This window comes from Priapulus caudatus, unplaced genomic scaffold (assembly GCF_000485595.1).
Source record: "Priapulus caudatus unplaced genomic scaffold, Priapulus_caudatus-5.0.1 Scaffold263, whole genome shotgun sequence".
Lineage (NCBI taxonomy): Eukaryota > Metazoa > Priapulida > Priapulimorpha > Priapulimorphida > Priapulidae > Priapulus > Priapulus caudatus.
This window is the reverse complement of record NW_014577324.1, coordinates 203,073-214,550: the sequence shown is the minus strand read 5'-3', so window position 1 is coordinate 214,550 and position 11,478 is coordinate 203,073. Positions and strand designations below refer to the sequence as shown.

Sequence of the window (11,478 nt, the reverse complement as noted above, 5' to 3'; positions counted from 1 at the left end):
AGTCTCCCTGCCAATGCTGCGGTTCTTTGAAGGGGGACCCTCCTTTAAGAGGGGCATTGAGAGGCCGCCATAGGCAGTAAGTCTCCGCTATGTTGCCACGGTGAGGGGACACCCTTCCATTAAATTGATGTCCCTCCTTTAAAAAAACGCCTTTTCTTTAAGGGAACGCATCTTTATTGAATGTTGCTGACAGCAGGTCTCATGCAACAATTTTGAACGTAACTAACAATGCACGTATAACGTATGCACCATGGTCGCGCTCTGTGAGTGTCGAGCGTGTGCTAACAGGTGGCGCCATTGCGTTTTCTCGCAGGTCGGGCGGACGCCGAGCTGCAGGCGCGCATGTCGCAGGAGATGTGGCTCGCGTGCCAGGCCCTCAATGCCGCGCTCCGCGACGACCGCCTCAAGCCGCTCGCCGGCGAATTCGTCGCGATCCAGGACGCGGGCGGCGATCACGCGTTCGTGCGCGCTCTCGTCGCCGCCGTCCCCGAAGAGGCGCTCCGCCGCGGCGTCTACACCCAGGGGGAGCTGTGCGAGCGGTTCGCGCGCGTGAAGCGTGTGTGCCGGCGCGCGGCGATGATCGGCGACGACGGAGGCTCGCTCGCGCGCCGCGCGCTCTCCTACGCGCAGTCGTTCTTCGTCCTCGAACCCCGCGCCGACGGCGACGACGAGGTCGTCGATCCGGAGGACGCGAACGCCTTCCGCATGCTGTCGCGCGCGGAGCGCCGGCTGGAGGCGGGGGATCTGGAGACGGCGGTGCGGCTGATGAACCTGCTTCGCGGAGAGCCGCGCCGCGTCGCCGAGGACTGGATGCGCGAGGCGCGGCTGACGCTCGAGACGAGGCAGGTGGCGCAGCTGCTGCAGGCGCACGCGGCGTCCGCGGGAGTCGACGCGCTGAGGCAGCAGCAGCCGTAACCGTCGCAATGGGCTGAGGCAGCAGCAGCTGTGGCCGTAGCGACGGGCTGAGGCAGCAGCAGCCATAACCGTGGCGACGCGCCGAGGCAGCAGCCGTAGCCGTAGCGACGGGCTGAGGCAGCAGCAGCCGTAGCCGTGGCGACGGGCTGAGGCAGTAGCAGCCGTAGCCGTGGAGACGGGTTGAGGCAGCAGCAGCCATAGGAGCAGTAGCCATTGGAAGGGTGGATCCATTCCTGGCCATTGGAAGGATGGACCCATTTTCTGCCATTGGGAGGGTGGATTCATTCTCTGCCATTGGGGAGGGTAGCCCCATCCTTAGTGCGTGGGTGGGTCAGTAGTAGGAAATACAGATACCGCTCACATGATTCCGCTAGTCGGATCTAGAGTGTGTGTGAGTTTGGTAGGCGTTAAACGCGGTGAGCGGTGACTGTCAGGATTGAGCTGCATGTAGTTAAAGCATCTTGCCACGAGTGCACGTCGCATGCACCAACTTATCACAAACACTATATACGTAGGTGCTTCGATTTGCATTAGCTGTTAAGCTAGTTTGCGTTTCGACTCGGGAAGTTGAAATGTGTGTCTTCGTTGAAGCGCTGGCAGGCATTGAATGTTGAACGGGATTTAGTGAAGTGTTGCACCGGGTCGTGATAGTCGTGCTTTGCCATTGCGTCGTTGTTTTGTATCGGAACTATTTACAACGTTTTCGCGATTTCATTCTGGTTGCGAGCGCCTTTCAATTTTCTGGTTTGCAATTAAGTATGGTGATTCTTCTACTTGTCGTTGGTACACAATCCTGCAATCTGATAGGAAAAAATTGCTTTTCACGTATTGAGAGTGTTGTCCACTGATAAATGTAAAGCGTACTAGTGTGTCTCATTGCTTTAAGTTCACAACGTTATTTCTTTAACCGCAATCGTACTGTTAGGTATCACAGTGTCAGTGATGAGCGAAGTAGGGTGTTGCTGATAAACCTAAGATTAGAGCATACTAACTAAGCTAAACGTACTCAACTCTGTCAGCTATATTTACTGCTATCACTCGGCGATAAAACGCAAGCACTGAGAGAAATGTTCACATAGGATGGGATATGTGCAAGTGAGAAATGAAAATAAAAACGGAATTGTTACAGTACGTCGAAGTATCGTTTAATGTTACTGTGGATCCATGGCTGCGTAACATCAAGCCTGGTGAGAAAAGTTCGGTTTGTTGGGAGCCAGCTAAATCTAATCAAAAGTAAATCAGTCTCACCCTTGGAATTTCGTTTCCGTTCAGCTGCCCAGCACGATCCATATATTGTAGTGAGTGACCTCAAATCAATTGATGTCGTCATTTGATTTACGATCAAGCTGTCTATAATTTAATAACAACAATGCATCACTTTTATATAAAAAAACGTGTGCCCTTAAATAGCAAGGATTTGCAGCTTCGTAAAGGTGTAGTTGGGCGTTCGAAATTTACGTACATATTGGTTTATCGTTCTTTTGCAATTTAGAGAATTGGCGGAACAAAAAATAGTTATTACACTGCATAGATCGGTCCGATTTCAAGCAAAAAAAAACAGCATTAAAATGATGCCGATCTCATTTGTGCATTCTCTGAGGTATTAAATGTCGAAGTAACGATGCTAGGTGACGCTACTTTGTTGTGTTCTCGAAGTCAGCGGGGGAGAAAAAACGTTGCCTACACGAATAATTTGCGCTATAAGCTGCGTGCCTCGTCACTGCCTACATCATCAAGGCAACAGCTGATCAGCAGCAGCAGGCATAACGCTGGCTGGCCGCCCACTGGCGAGATCTCGGGTGTTCGACGGACGGCGCGCGCGATCCCGTTCGAAGACGCCTTCCCTTCTCTCTCCTTCTCGTGTAGAGCTTCGTCGGCACAGTGCCCTGTATCTGCACCCTTTGCACGCTCTAGCACACGCCAAGTAGGCTGCTCCGCATGCTCTTGCGCAGTTACAAGAATCTAACCTGCTTGCTTCCACAGAACAGGCCTGACTCATTATTTGAAAAAATTTAATCTTGACACGACCCTTAGCGGCATTAGAGAGGTGGGCCATAAAAAAACTGCAAAAACAAAATTAAGCACTGTCGTTTACTGCATAGTCAAGCCCTTACCGAATTTTTATGAATATGTATGGTATGTAAAATTAATGGCTCACTCAACCTATAAGCCACACACAAAATCACGCAGGGTTGACGCAGCGAGTCAGCACGTGCTGCTTTTCAATTGTCCTGCCGCCTATGGACACTCTTGATCTTCTTTATCTGTTGGAAAACAGCGGCTTAACATACGATACTCGTCAACACACCAGATTAAACGCATGAGAAATATCCTAATGGAGACAACAATTAAGTGACGCCTATATACAGATAAAAACCAAATCCAACAAAGGATAGGAAGACCGATTGGCCCTAACACCCCAAATCAAGTTAAGAATGACTTGTTAGTAGCACGTACATCAACTAGTGATTAGCAAAATGGATAAGAAAGTGAGAATCTCAAATAAGGAGTGAACTACGTAATTTAGGTTAAGCGCTACAGTTGACTCAAAAATACCGGGGCAAGCGTTGAATAATATGTTGCGCGTCGATTTACAGGAAATTCACACCTATCCGCGCAGTAGGCTCCATAAATGGCATGCCGTGCTGTCGTTTTGCTATTCTAATTCACCAGCGAACATTGTTGTGCTCTCTCGCCTGTAATAAAAAATCGCATTCAATGCTGTTAAGGCCGTTTATTAACGCCACAATGAGAAAAGCATTTAATAAAACATACTATTACCTAAATATATTGGTTTTTTTTTAAATCTTCAGTTGAATTATGTGATTTTTCACCAGATGTCCATCCGAACTCAAATCTTCCGATAAGTAACCATTAGAGCATACACGCAGAAGATACACACTATGAAGCACGGCCACCAGCCCCTTCCCGAGCTTACTCCTAACGTTCGCCTCCGACGTCAAAACAATACGCAGGCCATCTTCAGCAACATAACCATAAATGACACACAAAACCTGTCGTTTCAGGTGACAGCTTACATTACATGTTAAACTAAGATTTTAATGTGAATACTTGTATCATTCTCATCAATAACATCAAATGTCTACTACTTGACCAAAGGCTTGAGAAAAAATAAAAAGTTCAAAGTACTTAAATACATGGTGAAAATCCAGAATAATTGCTACTGAGAACATTGAAACCCCCAAACCTGGCACAAGTTATGCCATTGAATTCTCCTAAATTTTTCCTGAGGGAGCATGCCCCGAACGCGCATGTAGCTGGGCGAGCAATACCGTGCCTATTTGACACACCTCCGTAGTACATGCGAAAGCGTTTTTATTCAACACTATCCAAAAAGACAAGCCAATGTAAAGAGAAATCCTGGACCACATACCGTGTTTCACAATAATTTTCCTCTCTAATTACAAAGAAAACTACTAAAGAGACTTTTATGTTGAGTAGTAAAAAAAGGAAAGGCAGAAATAATTAACCTTTAGTACGTTAGAGAGCCCGCAGAAAATTTTGTACTTAGATTTAGTCACAGCAAATCTATTACTGCGAAATCCCTAACCGCTGTAAGTGCAATATCTATAAAGTTTGGAGAACCCAAAGCGCCCTTTGGTGACTAATCTCTATAACTTCAAGTCACTTAGACGAGTAAAGTTATAAATATAGTTAAAATGGATTAGTGATATACAACAGGTCCAAGGAAGGACAAGTCACTCGAAAGTTATAAGCCGTCGTGGCACAAGTATCTCTATCCTGATTTTGTGTTTAGTTGTTGAGATTTGGACCGTGAAGAGTTGTAAAACTGAAACTTAAGCCTCCAAACGCAACCTGAATATACCAAGCAAAACCACTAAAAAGCCGAATGCGTTACTGCCTAGCCTGTTACAAGGGATGATTAACTTAATACGCTATTATTAACCAAAGGGCTTAGATATCAGTTTACCGGAATGTGAGGTTTTTAGAAGGTTAAACTAACTAAAATGAGCCGCGTATCTAAATTCTTTGCGCCATTAAAATAATAAACAGTAGAGCCCTGGACACCAACAACCTCGTACTATAACCTATTCCACTTAATCAAATGTACCCACAAAGACCAACAACAGGAGACAGCTCGCTACCCTAACCCCTACTTACGAACAAAGATGAAGTGTTTGGTCCAATAATGGGTAAATACGGGTTAGGGTTGCTGAGGGTACTGGTTTATGTTAGAGTTAGCAGGTAAAAAAGCCGTTCTGTACCCACTACAAAGACCTATATGGTACTGGATCCGCTTTGGTTGTATAAACAAATAGTATGTAACGCCCGCCCTCGGGTACATATACGTAGTACTCCGATAAACAGACCAGGAACTCGTAAAACGCCCAATACACTCAATTCATCTGAGCCAGCGGTATTCCAGTGTTTACATAAAGACAATTAGAACCCGTTACATGAGGTTTGTTTACGTTGTATGTGTAACTATCAAAGAAAACACACAACTTTTGAACGCATAAATCGGTTATCCGATATCCGTAGGCCCTAACCTAGGGTCTGAGTGAAAAATAATATATTTTTACTACACATCTACCTAAACGCACATTAATACAATGAACGAACCAAAAAAAGCGCCTCCCAACCCAACAGTCAACTTCCACATCCAACCCCCAACCGCATCGCAAGCAAAGAGTCTGCTATGTAATCCTCACTTATCAACATTGAAAGGACTACATGACACTAAATGTCATTAGGACACTAGGGACACACAGATTAAGAACCAACAGCGAACGAAACGAGCAAACAGAACGTTGATAAGAAAAAAAGACAAAAAGATATAGAATAACAAAAAAATATGAATATCTAGAGAAAAAGAAGAGACAGATAAAAAAGGAAAGAAGAAAAAGAAAAAAAAGAAAAAAAGAAGAGAAAGGTGAGAGAGATGTAACGGACACAAAAGAAAAGAAGAATATATTAACTGTATAAACATAGTTACAATAGTATATACTCAGAGATGGTAGACCGCGAGATAGATTATCTAGCACAGGCTATTCACGAGCTAGAAGCCTCAGGGTTAAAAAGAAGGATAACACCATCATCGGCAAAACGAAGCAAACATGTAACTAACACCCATAATTAACACCTCCGGAAAGATTGAACTCCACAATTTTACAAGGAGCCACCCATAAAGAACGACGTCCCAAACAAAAAATGATTTGCAATTTGACGTGGATTGCTGAAAGTAAAAAACATAATCAGGAGAACTCCAAACCATCAAGGTCTAAACTTAAAAACCTGGAGAGTCGAAATTGGAAATCCGCACCTCCCTGCGGTCTACATATACTAACAGCCACAAGCCAGATACGAGGCAACCAGTCTAATCGTCTCGCTCCCTGGGTACGTCCACAACACACAACAGCAACAACACACAGCACCACACACCGCCGCGCGACAACGGTACACAGCGCTGGCCGTAACTACCTGGCCTAAGCATACAATCACAACACACACAACAGACAACCACACGCGCTCACACCGCCCTTGAACATCAAAAAATGCCAGTAGATGACCGAAACTAAGAGAGAATAGAAAAGAGGAAAGAAGGAAAAGAAGAAGGAGAGACATAGAGATACTAAGACAGACGACGATACAGAGAAATCGAGAGGACAGACGGTTGTCTAGGGGAAAGGAGTAACGCGACGAGAGACATATCAACCGAGGACTAGAAGAAGCTATTAAAAAAAAAGGAAAAGACGAGAGGAAACAGACAGGTATGAATGAGTGATGACAAAAGAACAGACTGAAAAAAGATCACACGCGGTAAGAATATACACAGAATTAAAGACAGAGGAAGGATGAAAATAAGATTGACAAGAAAAAATTAAAAAAAAAATTATATAACAAATAAGAAAAACAAAAAGTAGAAGAAGTAGAAGAAAAAATAATAATAGAGAGAGTAAAAGATAGATAGATTAGACACGATACCTATACAAACATATGACTATGAGACATTAGACCGTCTGACACATAGGCACTTGTTTGAAACGTTTCAATAATAATAATACTCGAGATTTATTATTTTTATTCGAAATCATTTCAAGTGCCTGTGTACTGACCCTAACAACGGTGAGGGACCGTGGCAAACAAGTGTGCGTCAGTAAGTATTCTAAAATCAGTGAATATCAGATACATGAGAGCAAATTAAATTTGTAAGACTGGCTCGTTGTTGACGATATGGACCAGTTCAGCCAGTGCAAGAGCTATAACAATTGCAATAACTGCATTTGACTATCTTAGCTCTCGAGCACAACCTGCCGCGGACCAGTTCCTTAGAAGCTTTGAAACATAACCATTCGGGACATGTGGGCCTAAGATGGGCGGTCGTGTGCGTGCTGGGCTGGTGTCGGTGAGGGCTCCCTGCTTTTGCAGAATTTAGTTAACATCGTTCTAATTACTAGGCAAGAGATCGGATAGATAAGAGAGTAAGGAATAATTAACCCAATACCAACAACAGGAACAACAAAGGACAGGGACAGGACAGATAGCCAAATATTAGATAGATAATGAAGAAGACAGATAGAAGATAATAGAAGATAGAATAGATTAGATAGATAGGATAAGAATAGATAAAAAAAGATAGAAGATTAATAATACAAAGAAATACTATAGATTAGACAACCCAAGAAAAAAATACATTAAGATTTACCTTTATACTTTTACGCGAATACCCTAGTATATAAATAAATAACAAAAACACTAGGCCTATAACATAAGATCACAGTCCGCCGGGTTTGAAAGAGATCCATTCTAACTGGCTTCATCCCAATGTAGTTAAGCAAACTTTTAACACACTTTCAAGTTTTTAGCCTAGTTACAATCATGGCTCACACGCAAGTTAGCAAGACCAAAGTATATATAACATATATCTCAACATATTGTATTCTGTAGACATGTCCCATATCAATATAATGGTCTATGTGGATTTCTAGCTCTCTGGACGTACATAAGAATAGTACTAGTTCACTTTAGACTCCGGTTATTCAGTTATACAAATTACACTCTTTTTCGCCGCCCTAACACCAATCACCAATCGGTAATCCCGGTGTATGCTCCAGTCATTGCTGCGAACGATGGATTCAGATTGATCGGTGATTCTAGGTGTATACCGCGGCCACATAAACTCTAAAACTAAAGGGAACTGGTCATTGCTTTATATTTCACCATCAACATGTACGGTACAATTCGTATATTACCCCTAATCCTTACCGACTAAACCGACCCTAGTCCGTGACTTAACACTGCGACCTTAGTCCGCCATACCACCGACCTTACCCGACCTACCCCGACTGTTTTACTTTTCAGTCTTCGTAGTATATTTGTTCACAGCTCGGTGGTCCACAGGTTAAAAGCCGAGCGCGAAATTGAGAACGGGTTGATTTGATGGACCCGGTGGGAACCAGTCCTCGCTATCAATTAGGGCTATGCGCACGATGAAAAAGACGAACACGAAATATTTAAACTCCACATGCAAATAAAATGGTATCGAAGACGGAATGTGTGATATTTATCATATAGTAATTTATAAACTAATTCGTTATAAAGTGACCGGGTAGGAGAGCCGCTAGGGAAGTGTTTGTGGGGGAGGTGTATTTTACCTTGAGTTGCCTAGGCCTTTAACGCTAGCCTCCACACATTGTCCCTGCTATGGCAGATCAGATATGTCATATGCCAACTTATTATAAATGCTCTTCCTGAGTACAGGCAGTCGCAGCCAGAGCTGTATATATATGTTTGTGTGTGTGTGGTGTGTGTGTGTGTGGTGGTGTGTGTGTGTGTTGGCGTGCGTGCGCGTGCGTGTGGCGGGTGCGTGCGTTTGTGTGTGTTGCGGTGTGTGTGCGCTGTGTGCGCAGCGCGGTGTGGGCCGCGTGCGTGCGTGTTGTGTGATTGTTGCTGTGTGTGTGAGCTTGGTGTGTGTGTGTTTTGCAGTGCGTTGCGCGGCGTGTTTGTTTGTTGTGTAGTTTGCGTGCTGTAGCGTGCGGCGTGCGTGTGTGTATTTTTCTGTTGCGGGCGTATATGCGTGTGTGTTTACACATGTGAAACAGCCACTATTAAATCCCCAAACATCCGAACTTAAAAAGAGCGATCGTACGCGTGCTTGATGTGTGTGTTCAATAGATAGCGAGGTCACGTGTTCTTGGGCTTGCAATATGTAAAAGGCTTCACATCGCAATGCCGTCGGCCTGGGCGTAATCCGTAGCCGCGGGGTTCCATAGTGTGTTACAATCTCCCTACTGCGTTAGTTGTGTATCACGTTATACCTGTATCTACAAGTACATAAAAGAGCATAAATACATAAACATAATACATCAGTACCATAAGTCATGATGACAGAGTAACATACGGAACGTCTGCCATTAGATCCTATACTATGTATATATGTTAATTGCGCCTATAGCTGCAATTTAAACGCAAAGCTAGCAACGAAAGAGGGGCGGAGGGGATCCATTCGGTAAGTTTCCCAGCAAAGAAATATGCCATTTCCCACTTCCCGATTAATGAAAATCGGGATTTCTGCGACCTCCACGAGTCGGTTGAACTGTGTGTCACTAAAAAAATATCAACGGGGCTAACGTCCCGTAACCAGAGTAAATCAACGAATGTGCGATCTCAGCGTACCCGGAAAACATAACCTTCACCGTGTCGGCGCCCATCGCCCGTCCGAGCGACTGTTCCGCCAAGAAGAACGGGACAAGTTTCATAGCGACAAACCGAGAAAAGAGCCCGCCGTGCCAGAAAAATGAATCATTCGGATGCGGAATAGCGTGTAATCCTGAAGCACCCTCTTAACCGGAACGTAGGAATCTAAAACTCCAGGGGATCTAAAAAACTCCATGCAGGAATCTAAATCTAATTTGAAATCTAACTGAGATAACCTTTATTAGCATCTATGCAGGGATCTAGATCCGCCGGAAATTGCACCACGCAGCATGCGAGCCACGACATATATAATTTAAGTCACACAATTTGCCACTAGTCTATCCTCACGCGCCGATCTAGCAGGCGCTGAACGTCGTACAGGATATAGGGGGCATGTCCCCCCTGCGCTCCTAATATATCAACCAAGGGCAAGCGCTCTATACAGCCAAACATCGTCAAGGTCCTTTCTCGACCCCGAGCGCCGACCCGGCTACGAGCCTGTCCACGTGCACGAATAGACGCGGTAGGGGTATTCGAATCAGAAAAACGTTTTTTTTAAAGGAAAAGGTAGGTCAAGTAATGATTTCCCCAAGGTAGACGGGAACAAAGTTAGAGGGCAGCTGACCGATGGAATCTGGGTTAGGTTGGATGTGTGTATACCTATATTAATAAATAAACGTCCGACGACGCGTCGTCCGTTCGCATGCGGTTGTATTTAACCCAGCAGTGGTCGATTATCAGTCGCTAAGGCCTTAAGAAGCTCACACAATGTGTGCAACGGCTGATGAGAATAGTATACACTGTCCACGTGGCAAACGGCCGTAAACTTAACTACTCTCTGTATCACTATAAACCCGTTCCTGCCTCCGTAAGGCAAGGTATATAAGACCGTAGTTAGCTAGAACACAGAGGAGAGAGAGAGACAGAACGAGAACACGGAGAAACACAGATAGAACGAGAGACGATGGACGTCACATATATCGTAGTAGTAGTATGTATGTATATATATATAAATATAATATATATATAGTAACTATGTACTGCACGTTACTATAGAAAGTCACCATCTCGTACCATCGTATTCGCATTGGCGCTACTGGCGTTTATCTGACTGGTCTGGAGACGACTATAAAATACTCTACTCTATAACACAATATGTCGCAAATATACTGGGAGAGTCTCCGCACACGCTTATTCTAAATCTGCTCTAAAACTCTACGGAGATTCAAGTGCTACAAGATCCACACATGATCAGTCACCAATCTTTCGAATACAAGCACCTATATTCGCATCTGCGACCTATCGTCTGTGAATTCTACTCGTCCGCTGCTGGTAGATATTCCTGTACGACTAACCCTATTGCTACTTGCCAATTCTCGTATTACATTTTTTTTTATACTGAGATTAAATAAATAAATACTATCTAATCCTCTTTGAGTTTTTATAAGTACCGTTATTGAAGTTGTTGTTGCACTATAATTTTAGCTAATGGTCTTCTCGTACGCATGTTTATTTGTTTTTCTTTTGACGTTTTTTTCTTCTTCTTCCCCTCCTCCTCCTCCCCTTCTTCTTCCTGATCGGCTCCTTATTCTTTTTCTTATCCTCCTTCCTCCCCCTCCCCCTCCGCCTACCCCACCACCGGCCATCACCATAACGCTCGTCGCACACGTGTGCCTTGGTTTACGTATTGCTTACACTGTGTGTGATATCATATGTCGCTTAGGAGGAAGAAGGGAAACGGTACTGCACGTGCATCAGAGCTCGCGAGTGAAAGCTTAGTCCACATACCAGTCTACATGCCATGTCCCACATAGCATAGCGCAGCATACTCACCACACACACACACCCAGTTCACACTGCTGCGCTACTGCTCACTACAACCTG

General features: G+C 44.5%; 1 protein-coding gene across 1 annotated transcript in view; it reads left to right on the top strand.

Annotated features, from left to right (window-relative positions):
• The window catches only part of LOC106808254 (MICOS complex subunit Mic60-like), a 9,273-nt gene extending 7,227 nt beyond the window's left edge, over positions 1 to 2,046 (top strand). The window contains exon 14 of the mRNA XM_014810885.1: positions 314 to 2,046. Coding sequence (XP_014666371.1) covers positions 314 to 915 — 602 coding nt within the window. The 3' untranslated portion in view covers positions 916 to 2,046. The remainder of the gene's footprint in view (positions 1 to 313) is intronic.
• Positions 2,047 to 11,478: the final 9,432 nt, after the last annotated feature.